The sequence below is a fragment of the Podarcis melisellensis genome (assembly GCF_964234715.1).
Source record: "Podarcis melisellensis genome assembly, chromosome: 8".
Lineage (NCBI taxonomy): Eukaryota > Metazoa > Chordata > Lepidosauria > Squamata > Lacertidae > Podarcis > Podarcis melisellensis.
Genome location: NC_138540.1, coordinates 18069927 through 18093746, shown reverse-complemented (window position 1 = coordinate 18093746; position 23820 = coordinate 18069927). Strand labels below are relative to the sequence as shown.

At 46.4% G+C, this 23820-nt stretch overlaps 1 protein-coding gene and 1 long non-coding RNA gene across 4 annotated transcripts in view; both read left to right on the top strand.

Annotated features, from left to right (window-relative positions):
- Positions 1 to 22793, top strand: part of PIK3CD (phosphatidylinositol-4,5-bisphosphate 3-kinase catalytic subunit delta) — a 50893-nt gene extending 28100 nt beyond the window's left edge. For all 3 annotated transcript variants that reach the window (XM_081923505.1, XM_081923504.1, XM_081923506.1), the window contains 16 exons: positions 1071 to 1292; positions 6179 to 6275; positions 6944 to 7074; positions 7833 to 7892; positions 9326 to 9493; positions 10381 to 10502; positions 12253 to 12396; positions 13059 to 13158; positions 13944 to 14122; positions 15571 to 15683; positions 16894 to 16972; positions 17715 to 17882; positions 19190 to 19313; positions 19907 to 20052; positions 21031 to 21163; positions 21612 to 22793. In XM_081923505.1, coding sequence (XP_081779631.1) covers positions 1071 to 1292; positions 6179 to 6275; positions 6944 to 7074; positions 7833 to 7892; positions 9326 to 9493; positions 10381 to 10502; positions 12253 to 12396; positions 13059 to 13158; positions 13944 to 14122; positions 15571 to 15683; positions 16894 to 16972; positions 17715 to 17882; positions 19190 to 19313; positions 19907 to 20052; positions 21031 to 21163; positions 21612 to 21749 — 2124 coding nt within the window. In that variant the 3' untranslated portion in view covers positions 21750 to 22793. The remainder of the gene's footprint in view (positions 1 to 1070; positions 1293 to 6178; positions 6276 to 6943; positions 7075 to 7832; positions 7893 to 9325; positions 9494 to 10380; positions 10503 to 12252; positions 12397 to 13058; positions 13159 to 13943; positions 14123 to 15570; positions 15684 to 16893; positions 16973 to 17714; positions 17883 to 19189; positions 19314 to 19906; positions 20053 to 21030; positions 21164 to 21611) is intronic.
- LOC309377010 overlaps positions 1 to 23820 on the top strand; it is a 182052-nt gene that overhangs the window by 28434 nt on the left and 129798 nt on the right. The gene's annotated exons all lie outside the window — the stretch shown is intronic.

Sequence of the window (23820 nt, the reverse complement as noted above, 5' to 3'; positions counted from 1 at the left end):
TGCCACCTTTCTGCTAGCTGGGAGGGTTGTAGTTCTTTTTATTAGGTTTGAAGAGCAGTCAAAAATCACCTTATGATGACGATGATGATATAATGTATTTATATCCCATCTTCCTCCAAGGCTGGGATTCAAAGTGGCTACCAATGTTTAAAACGACATTACACAATACATAGGAATAAAACCAAACTAGCTAGCTGAAAACATTAATTAAAATACATCAGAACACATCTAAAACCAGCAGTTAAAACCGAGTTTGCCCATTGATCAGCATTGCTTGCACCTTACTTTACAAAGGCCTGCCTGAATAGGAACCTGCAACCTGAAGTACTATTGTTTATTTATGTAGGGTTTTGTTCAGCTTAAGTTAGAGTAGACCCATTGGATTGCACGTGTGAAAGTTAGCCATGGCCATTAACATCATTGGATCTTCTTTGAGTAGGATGAGCACCGGACACAACCGGTTGTTACTTATTTATTTCCATTTCTATAAAACATAGGCAGCTGCCTTTTCCGGAATCAGGTCATTAGTTCATCTAGCTCAGTGCTGTCTACACTGGCTGGCAGCAGCTCTCCAGGGTTTCAGGCAGGAGGTCCCTTCCCAGTCCTACTTGGAGATTATGGGGATTGAACCTGGGACGTTCTGCATGTAAGCAGATGCTTTACCCACTGAGCTACCATGGTCTGTCCCCATACTGAAGTTATTAACAACCAAAACATAATCATATAACAGCAGTGATTGCTACATTGCAGCGTGTTGGACTACATGACCCTTGGGGTGCTTTGTATTTCTTCTGGGAGCCCGACCTCATGCCATTGACTGGCAGTCAGCACCACTATAGAGCAATATGTTCATTGGGTTTTGCCAGCAGCAACTCAGCTGAAATGCAGGTGTCTCCCCCTGCCTTGTTTACTAAGCAACAGAGACCGATTTGTGTCATTTTCCTTTGTCCCCTCTTTTCTCTACCTGTTACCTTTTGAAGCGCACATGGGTTGAGCGCATGGCGCACGCATGCACAGAGCTGTGAGGTTGGATGGCTTTCTCACCCTTGTCCTGCATCTCCCTTTCTCAGCTAGTGGTCCAGGCGGGCCTGTACCACGGCCACGAGATGCTCTGCAAGATGGTGTCCAGCTCTGAAGTCAACGTCTGTTCAGAGCCCGTGTGGGGGCAGAGGCTTGAATTCGAGATTAACGTCTGCGACCTACCTCGCATGGCCCGGCTGTGCCTGGCACTCTACGCCGTGGTGGAGAAAGCCAAGAAGGCAAGGTCTACTAAGAAGAAGTCAAAGAAAGCTGTAAGTCCCTCCTAGGGTTCACTGCATTGGCCTGGATCCACCCCATGCAACCAAACGAGGTGGTGCAGTTTTGCAGTGGCAGGGTGGAATGTACCACTTCACTGCTGGTTGTGTGTGAGAGAGTTTCCTCCTCTTAATGGTAAAGGTAAAGGGACCCTTGACCGTTAGGTCCAGTCGTGACTGACTTGGTAGTTGTGGCGCTCATCTCGCTTTATTGGCCGAGGGAGCCGGCGTACAGCTTCTGGGTCATGTGGCCAGCATGACTAAGCTGCTTCTGGTGAACCAGAGCAGCGCACGGAAACGCCGTTGGCCTTCTCGCCGGAGCGGTACCTATTTGTGTACTTGCACTTTGAAGTGCTTTCAAACTGCTAGGTTGACAGGAACAGGGGCCGAGCAACGGGAGCTCACCCCATCACGGGGATTCGAACCACCGACCTTCTGATCGGCAAGTCCTAGGCTCTGTGGTTTAACCAACAGCGCCACCTGCGTCCCTTCCTCCTCTTAAAAACACCCTGCAAATAGAAATCTGAACCAGCAGGGGAGAGGGCTGAAACCTGCTTCCCTGATGCGTTCGCTTTCCATCCTGTGGAGGTCTTAGAATTGGGGAGCCATAAACCATGTGGATGAGGGAGACAAGGGTGAAGCAGGTCAATTTCTCCAAAGTGTGGCTCGGGTTGTTTACAACCTGGGTCTGTTATCTATGTTGGGACACAGCGATCCCTTTAAAGTGTGATAGCATCCCCCAAAGGATGTGGCTGGGTGGGGCTGAGTAGCTGTAGATGGGCAGGGGGGTGATTCAGTGGATGTTTATTGTTGCCCTTCACTGAGTTCTCCCCCCTCCCCCCTCCTCCTGCTTCTCTCTCTGCACTCCTTTATCTCCATCTTTAAAACACAGGCTTACAAGCCTTGTCTGAAATCCAGGTCTAACATTTGGAGGATCATAGGTTCCATATCCTTGATCTAAATGATTGCCCATAGGTAGTTAGCAAGATAGATACTTAGCTAGATAGCAAGATGGCTAGGAAGTTAGTTAGATAGCTAGCAAGGTAGCTAGCTAGATGATAGATAGAAAGTTAGCTATCTTATCTAGCAAGATAGCTAGATAGACAGAAGGTCAGTTAGTTAGGTAGCAAGAAAGACAGAGAACAATATAGCTACCAGTATACTGTATATAGAAAGCTAGCTAGCTAGGAAGCAATATACAAAGTTAACTACCTAGGTGGAAAACTAGCTAGTTAGCAGATAGATAGAAAGTTAGCATGTTAGCTAGCAAGATAGATAAGATAGGTAGCCTTATTGGTGCCACTGATCTTTTTGACATCTAGGTTCACAATACAGGCTTAAAATGCAGCAAAGTCAGTCCTCACCCCCACTGCTTCAAATCACACTTGCATTCTGTTATACACATCAGTGGAGCGGGATATTTTTCCAAGTTGCCACTTCCCATCCACACCAGTGGTTGGAGAGGGAGTGTGGATGTCTTCATATGACTTCCATTGTCAAAGACCACGTTTCTTAACTAACTAACAGGACAGATGTGGATCGGGGCATTTACAAACCAGTGGGAGCAACACCGGATGGAAAGTGAGCAGAACTGTGTACACAGCCTTAAATGAAAAAGTGTGTGGGTTTTTTTGAGAGTTGCAAATTCCTTACGAACAAAAATCCAGAAAGAACAAGCTTACAGGAACTGTGCAGGCGGCTTGAGCCCTAGGACTGCATCGTGCTCTGCTGAGTCATGCTGCAGCTATTCTCCGTTGCTTCCTTGGAAGATGCTGAGTCATTCACTTCTTGGACCATCTCCACCAAAGATCTCATCATTTAGGGCTTGGTCAGGAGCCAGGTCTTCTGCTGTTTTCACTGAGTGACTCTTAAGAAGGCTTAGAAGTTGAAAGAAGGGAGGCAGTTAGAAGTAGAGAGGTGAGGCAATCTTTCTGGGTATTTATTTTCTTGGATATGTGCTGGAAGCGAGCATTGGGAAAGAAAACGGAGGAGGATGTTTGCAGCCAGATTAATCCCTCGGCCCTGTTTACTCTGCAAATGTTTGCTTGTTTTGTTTTTTTAAAAAAACAGTTGAACCAGTTCTAACTGTCCCCCTCCCAAGGCTAAGGGACTGAGCTGCAAATTTCTAATGACAGAAGCACACAGGAGTCAGAGGGAATCTAAACAAGTTCAAGACCCAGTAGCGGTTCTGAGTTGATGTGGAAATGTGGGCCCTGCTTTTCAATGAATGCATTGTATGGGCAGCTTACCAACTCCTACAAAAGCCAACCCCGCCCTTGAAGAAAATGTACCGTATTTTTCGCTCTATAAGATGCACCAGACCACAAGACGCACGTAGTTTTTGGAGGAGGAAAACAAGAAAAAAAATATTCTGAATTTCAGAAGCCAGAACAGCAAGAGGGATCGCTGTGCAGTGAAAGCAGCAATCCCTCTTGCTGTTCGGAGGGATCGCTGTGCAGTGAAAGCAGCAGTCCCGCTTGCTGTTCTGGCTTCTGTGATAGCTGCGCAGCCTGCATTCACTCCATAAGACGTACACACATTTCCCCTTTTTAGAAGGGAAAAAGTGAGTCTTCTAGAGCAAAAAATACGGTAAATATATAGAACCCAGTACAACTAATAAAATAAATCAGTAGCTAAAGTGCCTTTGTTTCTCTTCATAATAATAATAATAATAATAATAACAACAACAACAACAACAACAATAATAATAATAATAATAATTTATTATTTGTACCCCACCCATCTGGCTGAGCTTCCCCAGCCACTCTGGGCTGCTTCCAACAAAATATTAAAATACAGTAATGCATCAAAGATTAAAAGCTTCCCTAAACAGGGCTGCCTTCAGATGTCTTCTAAAAGTCTGGTAGTTGTTGTTCTGTGGTGGGAGGGCGTCCACAGGGTGAGTGCCACTACTGAGAAGGCCCTCTGCCTGGTTCCCTGTAACTTGGCTTCTCACAGTGAGGGAACTGCCAGAAGGCCCTCGGCACTGGACCTCAGTGTCCGGGTAGAACGTTGGGGGTGGAGACGCTCCTTCAGATATACTGGACCGAGGCCGTTTAGGGCTTTAAAGATCAGCACCAACACTTTGAATTGTGCTTAGAAACATACTGGGAGCCAATGTAGGTCTTCCAAGACCGGTGTTATGTGGTCCCAGTCACCAGTCTAGCTGCCGCATTCTGGATTAGTTGTAGTTTCCGGGTCACCTTCAAAGGTAGCCCCACATAGAATGCATTGCAGTAGTCCAAGTGAAAGATAACCAGAGCAGACACAGAATTGACCTGCAACTCCATGGACAGCTGCGAGTCCAAAATGACTCCCAGGCTGCGCACCTGGTTCTTCAGGGGCACAGTTACCCCATTCAGGACCAGGGAGTCCTCCACACCTGCCCACCTCCTGTCCCCCCAAAACAGTACTTCTGTCTTGTCAGGATTCAGTCTCAATCTGTTAGCCGCCATCCATCCTCCAACCGCCTCCAGACACTCACACAGGACCTTCACCGCCTTCACTGGTTCTGATTTGAAAGAGAGGTAGAGCTTGGTATCATCCGCATATTGATGGACACCCAGCCTAAACCCCCTGATGGACACCCAGGGGGCTGGACACCCAGCCCAAACTCCCAGCAGCTGCATGCAGATGTTAAAAAGCATAGTGGAGAGGACAGAACCCTGAGGCACCCTACAAGTGAGAGCCCAGGGGTCTGAACACTCATCCCCCACCACCACTTTTTGAACATGGCCCAGGAGGAAGGAGCGGAACCACTGTATGACAGTGCCTCCAGCTCCCAGCCCCTCTAGACGGTCCAGAAGGATGTTATGGCCAATGGTATCAAACGCCGCTGAGAGTTCCAGCGGAACTAGGAAACAGCTCTCACCTTTGTCCCTAGCCCTTCAGGGTTTTAAAAATCTGCTTTGGCCCTCCTGCTGACTTGTTTGTTTTCATTTTTTAAAAAGCCACTTTGGGCTCTGGTGTGCTACTGGGTTTTGAATTTTTTCTGTGTGTTTTTTTAAAGAAAGCAGACAAGTTCAAGACCCAGTAGCATACCAGAGCCAAAAAAGCAGCTTTTAAAAAGGGTGGAGTGGGTAATTAGATCTGATCAGTGGGCCCAATCCTTTTCTCCCCTTTTTACAGCCCATGTTTGATGGGTGGGCAGGACCACCCGCCTGTCCATCACCTGATGTCACAGTGGTATCAGGTGACATGTTTTCCTGGTGCACGCTGCTTTGACGGCCCGACTATCAGCTGATTGCCAGGCCTTCAAAGCAGCAATGCACTGGGAAAATACGTCACCTAATAAAGGTAAAAGGTAAAGGACCCCTGGACAGTTAAGTCCAGTCAAAGGCAACTTTGGCGTGCAGTGCTCATCTCACTTCAGGCCAAGGGAGCCAGCATTTGCCCACAGACAGCCTTCTGGGTCATGTGGCCAGCATGACTAAACTGCTTCTGGCGCAACGGGACACCATGACGGGTGCTAGAGCGCATGGAAATGCTGCTCACCTTCCCGCCACAGTGGTACCTATTTATCTACTTGCACTGGTATGCTTTCAAACTACTAGGTTCACAGAAACTGGGACAGAGCAACAGCTCACCCCATCGCACAAATTTGAACCACCAACCTTCCGATCAGAAAGCCCAAGAGGCTCAGTGGTTTAGACCACAGCGCCACCGGGAAAGCAGGTCACCTAATGTCTCTAAAGCGCTGCAGACAGATTTTTGCAAGTGCTGCAGATGAGCTGATCTTCGGTCCTTTACAAATAGCTATGGGCATGCTGCGCCCTGGTGCCTGCAAGGGTATATGGCCAGTGGGCATGGCTTGATCACAGTCATTGAATGTTATTTCCTACTGCATGGATCTGACCCACTAAATCTTCCTCACTCTCCTGCAGGACTGCCCAATTGCCTGGGTGAACATCATGCTGTTTGACTACCAAGACCAGTTGAAAACTGGGGAGTGCTGCCTGCCAATGTGGTCATCGTTTCCAGGTACATAAGGCAGCTCTCTAATATTACTGTTGTTTTCATCCTGGGTGATAGAATATATGGGAAAGGGACGTAACTCAGAGATAGAACATCAGCTTGGAATGCAGAGGGTCCCAGTTTCAGTCCCCAATGGCAGCTTCAGGTGGGGCTGAGGGGAAAACCTCTCTGTGTGAGAGTGGGGGGCGGGGCGGGGCGGGGCGGGGGGGGGAAACCCTGGAGAGCTGCTGCTAATCAGTGCAGACAGTGCTTAGCTCAATGGGCTGAAAATTATTTGCTTTATGTCATAAAACTCACTCACAGCATGATTGTAAAAAGACAACCACCACCTGAAAGCGGTTTACGAAAATGGATAAAGCGATGAGATTGCCCATATGAAAAATTAACAACAATACTTTAAATATCTGAAAAGCTAAAATAACAATAAGCATTAAAAAACATTTCTAGCAGACTCTGAAAAGAGGTACCTCTGCCTAATATCAATAGGCAGGGAGTTCCAAAGTGTAGGTCCTGCCACACTTTAAAAATATAGAACGAGACAGCTTCCTATGTTCCTCTGACTGTGACTTAGCCAAGTATCACAATGTATGGCATTCATGTTCCGTTCTTGCCAAATCATTGGCCACTAGATGGCGCAACGTTTCTTAGGTAACCTCACCCTGCTTGCTTTCCAGATGAGAAAGGAGAGCTACTGAACCCAACGGGCACCGTCCGGACCAACCCCAATACGGAAAGTGCTGCGGCCTTGGTCATCCGCTTCCCTGGCATTTCGCTGTACCCGGTCTACTACCCATCCTTTGAACAGGTAAGAAGGTGGCGGTTTGCACCCCTCCCCTGGCCAGTTAAGTCTGCTTTCTGGGTCAATGGAAAAAGTGGCCACCTCCATTCACCCCTTAAGAGGGGCCCGCCTCCCATTACTGAGTGTGGAATCCCATTTTCATATAGGGCTGCCAGTTTGGCTGATTTATTAGGCTTGCATTTTATTTGTTTGTTTGTTTGTTTCATAATATTTACCCACTGCTTGACTGGGCGGATTACAGTGGGGATAAAACAATAGCATCAGTAAAAATAACTCTTTAAAACATTGAAAGAGATAAAAATCAGCCATAAACTGTGTGTGATCTGGGCTGGAAGCAGGCTGGAAGCTAGAGAGACAGAGGTGTGACCTTGCTCTGTGCCTGATGGAGAGGCAAGATCCTGTTAATGCTATGAACCCCTCCATCTTACACTCAGGTTGTATATATGTGTAAATAAAACCAAATATCCTAAAGACATCACAGTCTCTGCTGACCTAAATTCCAATGTAAGCATCTAGGATTCTCGCTTGGAGATTGGGGCAGAATTTAACATTACAAATATTTATATATATATATTACTCATATAAACCTTCGTACATAACAGTTCCATACATTATTGTACACCATGTTGCGTTTACTTTTCGTAGGGGGAAAAAGACCAATATGTGCAAATAATGATGATGATGATGGAGCCTTTACAGTAATAATTAATCACGACGGTGTTTAAATGTCATCGAACACATTCTGTTTTATCTTTGTGTTTCAGATCATGGAGCATGGAAGGAATGGGCAGTGCCCCCGGTACATGTCGGAGGACCCAGAAGAGGTGAGCACATCTTCCCACACATCCGTTTTCAAAACCAGTTCAACATTCTGTCACACCCCAGCGTGACCAAGGAACAGGAGCTGGGGCTATGCAAATAGGAGCCAGTTTGAATCTCAATCGCTTGGGATCATTTGGGGTGCAGGATACAGTTTAGCTGGTGTTTTGCTGATTTATTAATGAGATGCCAGCACATCGCCTTCCTTCAGTGAGCTCCGTTGTGGCAAGTCCATTGGGATTATCCTGTTTGATCTTCCCAACAGCCCTGTGAGGTAGGTTAGGGTGAAAGAGGGAGACTTGCTCAGTGCTGTCCAATGAGGCTGAGTGAGGCCACGTCAAGTGAGGCCCAGCTAGACCCGATGCCATCAAAAGACAAAACAAAGCTTGTAGGCATTTCTAGTCCTACTCAGAGTAGACCCATTGAAGTGAATAGGACATGATTAACTTAGGTCCACTAATTTCTGTGGGTCTGCCCTGAGTAGAACTGACTTGGATACACCCCAAAAACCTGAAGATAGACATTATCTTCAATATTATTTTTAAAAACTGGGTGGCGTGTCGGTTAGGGTGCTGGAGTGTGAAAAAACAAGTACCGTATTTTTCGCTCTATAGGACGCACCGGACGATAAGACACACCTAGTTTGGGGGGGAGGAAACAAGAAGACAAAAATTCTGAACCCCAGAAGCCAGAACAGCAAGAGGGATCTGGCTTCTGGGATAGCCTCTTGCTGTTCTGGCTTCGGGGACAGCCTTTGAAGCCTTCGCAGGGCAGCGGGGTGCCTTCACCCCACTGCCCTGCGGAGGCTTTGCGCAGCCATCCCCAAGCTAGAACAGGGAGATGGAGCGCTGTGCAGCACTCCGTCTCCCTGTTCTGGCTTTGGGCTTAGCCGCGTAGCCTGCATTCACTCCATAAGACACACACACATTTCCCCTTACCTTTTAGAAAGGAAAAAGTGTGTCCTATAGAGCAAAAAATAGGTTCCCAACTAATAGAGCCCAGACCTCAGTCTCAATAACAGTGCATTTTCAGTTGCCTGCATGTGCAACACCGTGCTACCCCCTCACAAATGGCTTTAAAAGAGGTATCTGAAGAAGTGTGCATGCACACGAAAGCTCATACCAAGAACTAACTTAGTTGGTCTTTAAGGTGCTACTGGAAGGAATTTTTATTTTATTTTAAAAGAGGATTAGTCAAATTCATGGAGGCGAAGGCAGTGTGGTGTAGGGGTTAGAGAGTGTCAGCCTAGGACCCTGGAGACCAGGGTTCGAATCCCCCAATCAGCCACAAAGCTCACTGGGTGTGACCATTCACTCTCAGCCTAACCTGCCTCACGGGGTTGCCGCGAGGATAAAACGAGGAAGGAGGAGGAGCTCCCTGAGGGAAAAGTAGGGTATAAATGTGCTAAGTCAATATTGTATCAATCCCCACGGTTCAGAAACAACAGCTGAAAGAGATTCTGGAGCGCCGATCTCACACCGAACTCTACGAGCACGAGAAAGACCTTGTGTGGAAGATGAGGCATCAGGTGCGGGACCAGTACCCAGGTGCCCTGGCGAAGCTGCTGGTTGTAACCAAATGGAACAAGCACGAAGATGTTGCTCAGGTGAGAAGATCTTGCTTGGGAGTTGGCAGAGAGTGAATGTTCAGGTGTTGCATGCAGATGTTCAAGCCGAACATGGGTTCTAGAACCTCTATTTCTTTATCTATCTATGCATGTGTATATGTTTTTTTAAAATGCAGAATTGTACAGAATGGCAGAATATGTGAAACCATGCTAGGAAAAACAGTTTTATTTCTTCAAAGCCAACAAGTTAAAAAGAATCCATCCTTCGCACAAGGGTGGGTGGCAACTCTGTTACTCCCTCCATCCTCTTTGATCAGTTGCCTCCCCCCGCCATTGCATCCCCCACCTTCCTGTTTGTGGCAGTGGAGTTTTTGACACCAACTTCCTCTCCCCACAACCTCCTCCAAGCTCTGAGAAAGGGAGAAAGGTGATCCCTTCTGCACAAGGTAGCCAGCAGAGCGCTTGAGCTGGTATGCTCAACGGCAGTAGCTAGAGGGGTACTTCAGCTTAAGCCTTTTCAGCAGCCCAGAAGGCCTTGCTCCTTTCTCATCTCTTTCAACCATTGTTCGTAGGACTTGGTCATCACAGGACCTTTTTTGTGCCTGACTGGAATGTGTCTAGCAATGCCTGTTGCTTGTCTAGAGAGAGGAAAGAGGGGTTTGTGAGCTGGTCTGGCAATCTAACGTACAAAGGCAAAAGTTTCGATTTTTGCTCCACCCACTTCCCCCTGGCTTTGCCCACTGCTGGCATGTAGCCCCTGGGAGGTTGCCCAAAATAGAATGCAGCCCTCGTGCAGAAAGAGGTTCTGGACCCTCCAACAACCTCTGGATGTGTTCCAGTTTGTCAATCTTTCTTCTTTCCCTCTCACTACAAGTATTTTACTGTTTTCCGTCTGTCTTTTTTTAAAAAAATTGTCCACTTTGCAGATGATCCACTTGTTACAGTCTTGGCCGGAGCTGCCCGTTCTCAATGCCTTAGAGCTGTTGGATTTCAACTTCCCTGATCGCTACGTGGGATCCTTCACAGTCAACTCGCTGAAAAAGTTGACGTGAGTAAAACAAAAGTTTGCCTGATGTTACCCATTTGGCTAGGTTTATATGCCGTTTGATAACACGAAAGGTGGCATGTAGCCAATACCCACTTTTTATTGATTGATTGATTGACTGACTGACTGACTGGCTGCATTTGTACCCTTCTTCTCAGCCAAAAATGCTCCTACAGTGGCTTACGTACAATCAAAACAAGACAGTCACTACCCTCAGGCTTACAATCTGGAAAAAGGCAAAAGAGAGAGGGATGAGAAATCAAAATCAAAACTCAGGCACCAGTTTCTAAGCAGTTGGCACAGTTCAGGGGGCACGGGAGGTGCCTGATGGAGCTAGGCCTCCAGCAAAGCGGATGAAATGAGCCTCCTGTTTCCTATCTCTCCCACTGAGACAGCTTGGTGGAATGGCTGCCCTGAGATGACAGAGGATGCTTTAAGTGGCTGGCCTGCCACAGCAGATCCAATGGAGTGAGTTCTGCTTTCCACCTGCTTTTATCCATAGGTTAGTGGCGCCAGGGCACCAAGTTCTGGAGGGTGCCAGGGAAGAGGCGGAGGCTGGATGCGGCACCTCCCAGCATCAGCTCGCCACCTTCACCTATCTCCGCCATGCTGCGCTGCGCCTGGAGCCTCCATCTGCCATGGCCACCATGGCACGAAGTGGCCAGCTGAGCTGGGAGGTGCTGTGTCCAGCCTCTGCCTCTTCCCTGCCGGAGGAGCCACCCTCCAGCCACTGCCCGCCTCCTCCAGCCCTGCTGCTCCCTAAAAAACTCTGGGAAATGGGGGGCGCGACGGGGGGAGCTTTGCACCATGGTGCTGGATATGCTTAAGACGGCCCTGCAGTACAGTGAAAGTCTCTGAACCACACCCACAAAAAATTGGGGGTGGCAGGCAAGGAAACGTGCGCCCCCTTGAACTCCTTGGTGGAAGGATAGGATAAAAGCTTGAGGACTAATATCAGTAAAACCAATTTGTTATCTTCTGCATCTTTGTCTTGCAATAACTTGTTGCCTGGTGTCAGGGTGTGTGTGTGTGTGTGTGTGTGTGTGTGTGTGTGTGTGTGTGAAAAAACATCAGAGGCTGGTCTGTTAAGGCAAATGGGGTGCTGCCCCATCAATCTCAATATCATCAGCCAGCCCCCCACCTTCTTGCCTTCTTGCTTACATCCAGTTCATCTCCCTGCTCCTCCTCAATCTCAGTGTTGCCCTTGTAGAACTCAGCAGGGAGGTGCATGGGGATAAAACTAGAATGAGTGGGTTCCTGCTGGCCCTCATTCTTGCTTTGCCTCATTTTTCTGCCCTACTAGTCCCAGTGGGAACCAGCAAAGGGGTTGGGCCAAGCAAACAAGAGGGCAGAAAGCTAACCCACGCCTACCCCAGGGTGGAGTCATGAGTGGTTAACTGTCTGCATAACTCTCTGCCGTGCCCACAAAGTTGCTGGAATAAAAGTTGGAACCTGTGAGAACTGTAACTGAATGTTGCAGCATGGAACGCTTCTGTCTGAGGTGCACCAGCCAGCCATACCCTTTCCTGTCACTGGCTCTGGGTCCTCCTGCTGTCGGGCTCCGTGCCTTCTGCCCCAGCAGTCTGTCTCCCTCACCCACCCCCCGAAATAAAAATAAATAGATGAAGGGAATAAGAACAATGGGGAGGAAGAGGTGGGTTTGCTGGTTTACAACAGCCCTGTGCTGCGTGTCAACTGATGCCTCTGCACTTGTGTGGAAATGACTCCTCTGCTGCCACCTCTCCTTCTGCAGAGATGCCGAATTGTTCCAGTACCTCCTCCAGCTGGTTCAAGTGCTGAAGTACGAATCTTATTTAGACTGCAAATTGACCACGTTCCTGTTGGACAGGGCCTTATCCAATCGCAAAATAGGGCACTTCCTGTTCTGGCACCTCAGGTAAGGAAGTACAGTTAAAAGCTAACCACATGACATGGGCTGCGGCTGGGAAGGTATAAGGAATTTAACTCTTTCCTTATTTCCCCCCTCCGGCCAGCTGTGGTCCCAATGAAAATCTCCTCCCTACCTGCTTCTTGTTGTTTCTGTTGCTAAAGACCCAAACTGTGTCAACTGATTTTAATATTGTATTTTTAATGTGTCTGTAACCCACTTTGGGACTTTCTGGTGAAGGGTGGATAAAACCATCAATAAATTATAATTAATCAAGAATTAATTTTCTTAGCTTTTTAACCGGCATTTTCAACAGAGACCTTTCTCTGAGGGCCCTCACTTGCTGAGGTGTGTTTATATGCTTGAACAAATGGGCAGGGACTTTTTCTGTGGTGGCTCCCACCCGACTTTAGAATGTATCCATCCCCATAATCACTGGCACCAACATTCTTACCATTTTTGGCAACAAGTTAATAAGGGATTACCTTTGTCTGTGGCTTGCTTTGTGTTTATTTTCTTAGGTTTTTTTTTAACTGTCTTCTGATATTTTGCTTTTATTATATTTTGTTGTTGTACACTTGCCCTGAAACTCATTTGGGTGAAGGATTTTTTTTTTTAAGATCACCATCATCCTAAAATGTCAATTTCCTCCTCTCATCATCCCCGCTTAGATCTGAAATGCATGTCCCATCTGTGGCCTTAAGGTTTGGCCTGATCCTGGAAGCTTATTGCAGAGGGAGCACCCACCACATGAAATCTCTGATGAGGCAGGTAAGCAGCTGGCTTGTCTGTCCAAAGGGGATGCTTGCACTTTTTCAAACCAGCAGGTTGGTACAGGGCAGGCCCCAGGGCTGGATTAGCCATTAAGCAAACTAAGCATGTGCATAAGCACAGGGGTCAGCAAACTTTTTCCAGTCCACTGTCCCTCAAACCTTTTGGGGGGGGGCGGGCTATACTTTGGAGGGGAAAAAATGAACTAATTCCTATGCCCCACAAATAACCCAGAGATGCGTTTTAAATAAAAGCCCACATTCTACTCATGTAAAAACATGCTGATTCCCGGACCAGATTGAGAAGGCAATTGGGCTGGATCCGGCCCCCAGGCCTTATATTGTCTACCCATGGCTTAGGGCACCAAGGGAAAAGGGGCACCACAGAAATTTTCCATTGTGATTAGAAGAAGTAGGAGGGGGGGAAATCAAATATAATTTTCCTTCTTACTGTAGGTTTTGTTTCATTTTGAAAAATAAAATTATATTTTATGGGTTGTTTATATTCTGAATTATATATGGAGGCACCATATATCTCTTATAACATATATATCATATATCAAAATCTTATATATATCAAAATCTTCTAGGTGTTTAGGGTCTCTAAAGGTATGAATACAGCCCCGGGGGATTAAATAGCACGTTTATTTCACGTACAGAGGCCAAAAGGACTGTCAGCGGGATCTTATTTGGACGCCTTAAATATTTTGAATAGAACAAAATGAGCTGATTTGGCTCTGGTTGTGTTTTACATTATGTAATTTTTCATTCTGCCTCCCGATGCAGAGCGAAGCCCTCAACAAGATGAAGGCATTGAATGGCATCGTCAAATTAAGTGCCCTAAAGAACCCCAAGCCTCAAACTAAGGAGTTCATGCACACCTGTTTGCGGCAAGAGACCTACCTGGAAGCTCTCTCCAACCTTCAGTCTCCCTTGAACCCCAGTGTCATCCTGGCAAAAGTCAGGTAAGGCAGGGCTGGCGGTGCTCAGGCAAGGGGCTGGATGTGGCCCTCCAGGCCCCCTCGGAACTCTCCCTAGGCCACACCCCTTCTCAGGCCACACCCCTCAGCAGCTCTGCCTTGCATCCTCCCTGCTAGAATGTGTTGCTGAATGCTGATAATGCCTCTCGCTTGCCTGAAGCAAGGATAGAATAAATTTACCACATGTGGCTCTGCCCCACTTGGCTGAAAAGGATTTCCCGTTGCTGACACAAGGGGGTACTTTGGATCACACCAGAGCTTGCGGTCACTCAGAGTGGGCCGATTTCATCTTATCGATTTCAGCAGTTTATACTGCCCAGGACCCAACAAAGATGAAAAACATGTTTTTAAGGAACCCAAGATGCTGTTTTAAAACATCAAATCAGGGAACTCACAAGGCCTGTTGGAATAATACGGTTCTTTATCAGGAGTCGGAAGTTCAACAGGGAGAGGGGGTCTGTGTGATGTCTGCTGGGAGGTTCCTCCTCAGAAGTGTTTTCCCAAAACCAAACACACAGAAATGGGCCGTGCATCTTGAGCCTTGCAGGGGACCATTGACAGTGATTTCCCAGAAGGGCTCAGTAATCAGGCAGGGATACAAAGGGTATAAGCAGCCCCTTGGACCCAAGTTGTGAAGGGCCTTATAAATTAGTACAAGAACCTCAAATTTGAGCCAGTAGCAGTTGTGCAGCCAGTGCAAGCTTTTAAGCACCAGAGTTAAGTGCTGGCAGTCATCTGCCCCCACCAAATGTTTGGCTGTAGCATTTTGCATAATCTGGGCCTAGGATGGTGTAGACCCAGGAGGGCTCTGAGCTTAGCGCTAGAGCATCTTCTTTGCAAGCAGAATGACCCATTGGTGTTTCCAGGTAGGGCTGGGAAAGATTCCCTGCCTGAAACCCTGGAGAGTCACTGCCAGTCATTGCAGGCAGTACTGAACTAGATGGACCTAATGGTTTGACCCTGTATAAAACAGCTTCCTTTTGTTCTTATGCCTCAAGGGAAAGGACTGTAGGTCACTAGTAGAGCACATGCCTTGCATGTAGAAGGGTCTGGGTTTGATCCCTAGCCTCTCCTTTTAAAGCAGGGCTTCCCACACTTCGGTCCCCAGCTGCTTTTGGACTTCAGTTCCCATCATCCCTGATCATTGGTCCTGCTAGCTAGGGATGATGGGTGTTGTAGTCCAGAAGCAACTGGTGACCCAAGTTTAGGAAACCCTGATTTTGAAGGACCTGGCAGCAGGTGTTGGGGGAAAGATTCTGCCAGGGATCCAGTAGAGCAGCTTGACAACACAGCATGGCTATGTGGAAAGAGTCTATCTTGCACCATTTAAAAGTTTTATTATTTCCACCCCTTCTTACCTCCACGCTTCTGCAAGTGGGTGGAGGTTTTCAGCTGGTTTTCATATATATGTGTGTGTGTGCAAATTTTTCTAGTGTGGAGCTTTGCACTTTCATGGACTCGAAGATGAAGCCTCTCTGGATCGTGTTTAACAATGAAGAGATAGGCGGCACCAGCAACGTGGGGATCATCTTCAAAAATGGAGACGGTAAGGAAGCCACACAACAGCTTCTTGCTGGGTTGGGGATATAGGAGGAGCCTCTTTGTCCCAGGGAGATGCCTCTCCCAGTAACAGTGGTCGTGTTAACTAAGGAGCATGTAGTTAAACTATGCAGCTGGCTATCACTTCTCTGTTTGATGCAGTCTGTGTGTAGTGTTTTTACAAACAGCGAAATGGCAGGTCCTTGCCCCAAGCAGCTTACAGTTTAAAATAGACACTGGGAAAGAGCAGAGGATGTGGGAAATTAGAAGAGTATGTTATTATTTCAACTACATTTACTCTGGCTTTGTTACAATAAAGTAGGAATGAGTTTGTTGTCCAGCAACATCTGGAAGGCTGCAGGTTGCCCATTCCTGGACTTAAGGCTCCTAGGACCACCTTTCAGGAAAGAGGCTGCCTGCTGTGTCTCTGCATGAGTTCCTGCTCTGGCTTTTTATTGATTAAAACTAATGAGTTTTGACAAGGTAATTAAGAGGTGTGGTTGCATAGAGGCTGTTCTGGGGCATGCACATATCTATCTACATCCACATTTGTGACAGTTTGCAGGGTATTATATATTTACCTCTTGATTTGGCTATTTGCTTTTAATGTGGATTTTTTAAAGCAACCCTGGAATTTTATTTCCACTGTTGACACTGCAGGGTGTAGATTAAGTAAACAACATGCCGGCTAACATACAAAAAACCGCTTTCCTAAAGAAGGTACATATCTTAAGTTGGCATGCTAGTTTCCTAGCACAAACATTGTGCATTATGCTGGTAATCTTTTTACAACAACCTTGCAAAGTAGGTCCGTATTATGATGCCCAATGAACAGGCATCAGTTTTCCTACTGCTAAGTGAGTTCGTGTTGACAGAGGCAAGATGTACAACTTAGGAGACTCCTCCCTAGGTCTCATCAGGCTAAGTTTTGCTAAGTTAGCCGTGCCAATCAGTTGCACAGCGTCTACTCTGAGTAGGACTAATGCTGGCTACAACCCTTAGTCTCTTAGTCACAATTCTACCCCAACTTTCCCAGTTTTAATCATCAGAGCACCCTAAAACATGGGAATGCACAAATCTGCATGTTGTTAGTGCCCCATTGTGGCCAAATGAAGAACACACAAAGGCAAATGTTCCCATCATCATAACCACTGATGAAATGGGAGAAATCATGGGATGAATAGAGAAAAAAAGAGAAATGTTTCTTAATTTTTCAGATCTCCGTCAGGATATGTTGACCCTGCAGATGATCCAGCTGATGGATATCCTGTGGAAGAAAGAAGGGCTAGATCTCAGGTGAGTTCCAAAATAAATAATTATGATGTTTATATGCTCCCCCCTTTCATCCAAGGTCCTTAAGGCTGCATACATCGTTCTCTCTTCTCTTCTCTCCCCCCACCCACAAATTTTACCTTCACAACAACCCTCTGAGGTTGATTAGGGCTGAGAGATCCATTTAGCTACTGGTCCACAAAAGAGCAAGCCATCGAGGCTGGTTTGGGTCTCTCCTGTCTCTCTTGATATTTGCAAATTAACCCTGGGTGTTGGGAGTGTGTGTTTATGTGTGTAGGGCAATGGAGTGGAAGTCTCAAACTAGGCTGCTAATGGTGCGCTACCTCTGCGGCTGCTGCAATCAGAGCAGACTGGTAGCCCAGCATAAAATGGCACTTTTAAGGCACAGAAACTCTACACTGTCCAAGCGTTCTGTCACCTGACTGCCCAACAGCCAATCCCGGTATACCAGGGTATATAAAAGCCCTTGCCTCAGGGCTTGCTCCAGAGTCTTCAAAATACCTCTCTGGCGTCAGGACAGCCTTGAGTCCCTGCTCTCTTCCCCCAACAGTGACCATGGCTTGGGCGACACACCTTCCTTCCAGGCCTTTTAAGAACTTGGGACCCATGCCTGGGTCTGGTTTTGGGTTTTTCGGCCATGTACCTGCCTCTTGCCCACTTGGGCTGGCAGTGGCTTCCCTGCAAAACACCCAGAATTTTAAAAAAAGGGTCCTGACATCTTCCTCTCACTCTTACCTTCTTTAAGGATGACTCCTTATGGCTGCCTTTCCACGGGAGACAAGACAGGGCTGATAGAAGTGGTCATGGACTCAGACACGATTGCCAACATTCAGCTCAACAAGAGCAATATGGCGGCCACTGCCGCCTTCAACAAGGACGCCTTGTTGAACTGGCTGAAGTCCAAGAACCCTGGGTAAGCTTTTGTATTATTGCAGGGGGTTGGAATCCATGGCCCCCTTCTAACTCTACAATTCTATTTCCTTACTATGACTACTGTTATTTTTAAATTATTGTTAGAGCACGTAAGAACAGTAGGTTGTATATAAGGCCTCTTGTTCCATTAGTGCAAGGATTTGAGTTCACACATGGGAACTTCTCTCTCTGCCCTCCACTCCATTCCACCCCCAGATCTTCTCCAGAGGAGGGGAGGGAGGTTGTGTTGTGCTGACATAAATGCTTACATGAATGGAACGAGGAGCTTATTGCTGCTGTGGATTCAAGCCCACAAATATAAATCAAATTGCAAAATGGTTCAGTGAGGGTTAAAAAACCCCGACTTCCCAAATAAATGAAGGGTCACCAACCTTCAATAGGCTTACTGGACAGACACATGCAGAATTTTTAAGCTGGTGCCTTGAGTTCATTGGGAGCTTTGAAAAGTACATAAAGCTGAAAGAGGAAGTGGGAAAGAAAGTCACTTACCCAACTTCCTCCTCCAGTCCTATCTACTTTCCAAGGGAAAAAAATAACCACCCTCAGCACCTCGTGAGTGTGGGAAGTTGTGCGCATCACACTATCAGCCCCAGCAACAGATCATCTAAAATACCTGGATAAATAAAAATGTCTTTTAAAAGGTGGCTTAAACCTATTAGGGTTGGCACCTGCCAGATCTGTGAAGGGGAGGCTGTTGTGTAATGAGTGCTGCAACTGAGAACATCCCTTCCCGCATTGACACATTATGTTTGCTGTTTGGGGCTGGGTTAAGAAGGTATTTTACCTGATCTCAGTGTCTGGGGCTGGTATATATGGGAGAAGGCAACCCCCCGCCCTAAGCACCTACATCCTATTTGTGGTTGTAACAGAAATGTATGGGGCATACACACCATACATTTAAAGCACATGGTTCCATCTCCCAAAGAATCCTAGGAACTGTAGTTTTTACCCCTATAATGCCCAGTACCCATGACAAACTAGTTCCTGGGATTCTTTGGAGGAAGTCATGCTCTTTAAATGTATATGGTGTATGTGAAGCCATGGAGAAGTTGGCCATGTTCTCTGACCTAGCTCACTCCATTGTTATTTTGAGTCATTTGATTTATGTCCCACCAAGGAACTCGAGGCAACAGCATACATGGTTTCACCACCTCCCCATTTTACCCACAAACAACCCTGAGAGGTAGATTAGGGAAGCATCCAGTGAACTTCATGATGGAGCAGGGATGAGCAAGGATGAGCTCCAGCTTATCTTCAGTGGGTTTTTGTTCCCTGCCTTTTGTGTAGTGATGCGCTGGACCGAGCCATTGAGGAATTCACACTCTCCTGTGCTGGATACTGCGTGGCCACCTACGTGCTTGGCATTGGAGACCGCCACAGTGACAACATCATGATCCGAGAGAACGGCCAGGTATCGGCAATCTGATACGCCTTCAAGGGGCGATGCAGCTGGTTAATTTCTTCCCACCTCTTTTGGAATCCTCTCAACACCCGTGAAGTAGTTTTATACCGATAAGGAAGGCTTCTGCAGTGGCTTTCAAACTCTCCCAGAAGGAGGTTGCAGCATTAGGGACTTTTTTAAGAGAAAAAGGCAACGAAGAGGCTACACATTAGCAGCTTGCAAATTTATGCATGGCATGGAGACAGCGGCTAGATAAAATCCCCTCCCCCAATAGAATTTGCATCCAACAAGGATGGCTTTAAAAGAGGATTGGACAAATTCGTGGAGGGGGCTGCTAATGGCCACTGGCCATGAGGGCTATTCTCTGCCTCCACTGTCGGAGGCAGTAATGCTTCTGAATACCAGTTGCTGTAAATGGCAGATCTGCTTAAGGTTTGCACTACCTATTGTGTAATTTCTTAGTGCAGAATTTATTGGTTTTTAGAATGGTGCAAGTAGGGTCTCTCTTCTGTGCTGGGAAATTCTAGGCCGTTGGGACGATGCTGCCAGGCTTGCAATTAGAAGCCCTAACCTGCTCTCCCCCCCCCCCCATTTGTTCCCAGCTGTTTCACATTGATTTTGGCCACTTCCTGGGAAATTTCAAGACCAAGTTCGGGATCAATCGTGAACGGGTCCCTTTCATCTTGACCTACGACTTTGTCCACGTGATCCAGCAGGGCAAAACCAGCAACAGCGAGAAGTTTGAACGGTAAAGGATGCTCTGTGTTGCTTTGAAAGTTACCCCCGATTTGCTCTGGCCGGGCTCTCCCCTTCCCTCTCCTCCCCGATTTGCCTGGGGCTTAGGGTGGAATCAAGGGCTTTGTGTCCAGGGTTGGGAGCAGCTGGTAACTGAGAAACAAAGCCAGAGAGATGGACTATATACAACGGATGTTTTGTGTAAAAGGTATATGCGCACGCACAGTGAGGGTCTGTGTGTAAAATCTGGGTGTGTATTAACACATACACATGGGAGGAAATTTATGGGCTGCACCCAATGAGAGTCTTACTCAGAGCAGACCTACTGAAGTTAATGGGCCTAACATTGGATACCACCATTAAAAAGACAAAAATACACCTATACCGCATTCTGTATACAGCTCAGAACCAGGTTACTTGAGAAGCTGCCTTGTGCCTTACACACCCAGTAGATTGCTGCAGTCTGCGGGAGAGTTTCTCTTGCAAGTTCCAAAGGCTTCTGAAGTGCATTTTGCAGTATCTCAGAGCAGGGCATTTCGAGATATGGCAGGAACCCACTATCTGCACTTTCGGAAACAGTTGAAGACACCCCCCCCACACACACACTTGATGAATGGATTTTTAGTCTTGTTTTAAATGTATTCGTTGTTTTTGTGTTTTAAACTGCTTTTAATTAACTTCCATGTAATACACCTTGAGACTATGGTTTAGAAGGCAATTAATAAATCAGTGGTATTATCTAACTAATGACACACTGTCTATACAAACAAGCAAATGTAGACAGTTTGCTTCTGGCAATGGGCTGTACTAAGTGGTCTATGAAGCCCATGAGTTGTCCCATGTATATGTTGCAGACTGTTGGTGTGTACAATTGTTCCTGAATTGTATCTAGTGCAAATCCTAGTGAAATTAAGTTGCACAATTTATTTATTAGGGAGGGGGCATTGTCCTCCCTTCCATTCACTTCCATTTCATAGCTTTTTCCTTCCAGATTCAGAGAGTACTGCGAAAGAGCCTACATGATCCTCCGATGCCACGGCCTCCTCTTTCTACACCTGTTTGCACTGATGAAAGCAGCGGGGCTGCCAGAGCTAAGCTGCTCCAAAGACATCCAGTATCTCAAGGTGAGAGAGAGGCAGGTCACAAGGGAACCTTAAGGTCAGGCAAGGACCCACCTTTACAGCAGGCTGACCCCGTTTTCCCCAAAAATCCGCCCCCCCCCACGGACCACTGAATATTTTTGTCTGCCATAGCAATTGTTAGGTGCTGCACAATTTTCAATCACGTTTTTTGCAGCTTCATTTCTTACATTTTGTACTGTGTTTACTATTCCATAGAACACAACAAACTATAATATGTATGAAATGAAAGCAGCAATAAAAACAGAGTTAAAAATCAATGAGGATATGGAGCATGGACAATGCTGTGGTCCACTGACCAGTTTGAGAACCCCTGTCTTAAATTGTTTTTAATACTGTGTTTTTGTTTGCTGGGACCTTATGGTGAAGGGCAGGTAAGAAACTGAACTGAAAATAAAACAAAAAAATTAGCTCCTTTTTCCTCCTTCCTTAGGACTCGCTGGCATTAGGGAAGACGGATGAAGAGGCGAGGAAACACTTCCAGCTCAAGTTTAACGAAGCCCTGCGGGAGAGCTGGAAAACCAAAGTCAACTGGCTGGCTCACAATGTGTCCAAGGACAACAGGCAATAGTTCTCTAAACCTTTTTTATCTACCTGCCAGGCACACAGAGTTGTGCCTCAACAGGCTCCCATTGGAGCCTGGCTTTGGCCTGTCAGGGAGCTGCCAAGACAGCTTCCTGGGAGTGAAGAGTTGGCGGCAGAGAGCTGTGCCCCTCTCCACAACTGGGCTGCAACTTGTGATGTTCACCCTCACTGTAGGGCGGGGAGATGGGGCCCAACAGTGGCACCCCCTCTCAATATTTTATTTGGGGGGGGGGCTGAAGCCCCCAGCACCTGCCCATCCTTTGAAATGGACCCTCCAAGAAAAGGTTTCCAACTTCTTGGCTATTTATGCGACTGCTTGAGTCTTTTCTTGCTGGAAAGCTATTCCTCCTGCACATCTTTGTTTATGTGTGTTTGTGAGTCCATTCATGGATTACAGGAGGTCCTTGTATAGGCATTCTGTAACTTCACGATTGCTTTGGCCTCTCAGCAGTGAGAGGACTGGGCCTTTGGGCAAAGCAGTTAGCAGCATCCTTCCAGCACGTGCATTTTAAAAGGATGGCTTTGAAAGGGGTATGTGTGGTTTTGCGTGTTGTGTATTTTATACTGATAAAGCGTGTGCTAGATATACTTTACTTGTTCACCGGTTGAACAGAGATATTTGTAGTGTGAAAACCTCCAAAATCGGAAGAGCTGGGCTCTCTAGGAGGAGGATTTGATGCCTTTCTTTTCTGGATTCTTTTGTGTAACACATGCACCCTCACCTCTATAAAAAAAGAAAGAAAGAAATGCTACAGGTGACAGTGTCTCCTGCAATGCTTTACTTGCATGGTTGTAATAAAGATCAAAACTCTTACACTTTGCCTAGTCACTGTGCTAGGTAATTTTTTTGTTTCACTTATACTTAGCCAATAACTGTAAAGAAAGCAGCCTTGAGGTACTACGTACAAGCCAATTCTGAACTGTTTTTTGTTCCTATGTGGGGGCTTAAGCCAAAGATTTGCATTTATAAAGGTTTACATGTGATTTCAGGTGCTTGGTTTGGGGACTGAAATATAGCTGTTTTTGTTAAGGTGTGTCCTTGTCATTTCTTATTAGCAGTTGAACTGTCTTGTTGGTACGCTGCAAGGGCCACTAATAATAATGTTCAACATGTGACCAGCTTACAGATTTTTGCAAAAGGCAGAATGAGCAAGGATGCCTCAACACCCAGGTTCCAAACTGCCTTTTTGCAAAACTGAAGACTTTTGATATACTTAAATTTCCTTTTCTGGGACCAAAACTTTTCAAAGACCTACCTTGTTTTATAATGAGCCAGAGCAGGGGGCCATCTAGTATTGTCAACACAGTCTGGAAGCTGCTCTCCAGGGTTTAAGGCAACCATACCTGGCCATGCCTTCTGCTTGCAAGGCAGATGCTCTACAACTGAGTTACGGCCCTTATCTGTACAAACACAAAAGAACTTGAGAGGATACCGTCATCAGATCCTGCTTCCAAATCTATGTTACCAAGGTGCAATGCTTATAGCCTCCATTTCTTTTAAGAAGCTGTCAGAAAAAACACTTATACATTTTGTTTCCTAAACAATATAGGATTAAAAAAATGCATAGAAAGAAATCAGCTCAGAGGCCTAACAAAGAGGCAGAAAGTTAGACAATAACAAAAGAAAAATTTAGAACCAGAAATTTATTGTAGCTCAGACTCCCCACCCCCCCAAACTTGACCTATTTACCAATATACACATCTGAAATGTTAGATCCATGATGGCTACATACTGCATCAGAAAAAGTGTACAACCTTTCAGCATTAGCATTTAAAAGAGAGAGAGAGAGAGAGAGAGAGAGTCATGATCAGGTTTACAGTCTCTAAAATACAGCTGCTACAGTGATGGTATCATGAAAAAGAGGGTTAAGGAGTCTTCTCTACACAGTGACATTTAAAGCACAGGGCAACTTGGACATATGTTAAAAGTTTTCCCGTTTTGTTTTGTTTTACTTCAAACTAGCACTTGTAACAGTGGTCAAAACCAATTTCCTTGCCCCTTAACATTTTGCAATTAAACAACCCCCCCACACCCCCAAAGTGAGCAGGAATGAGCC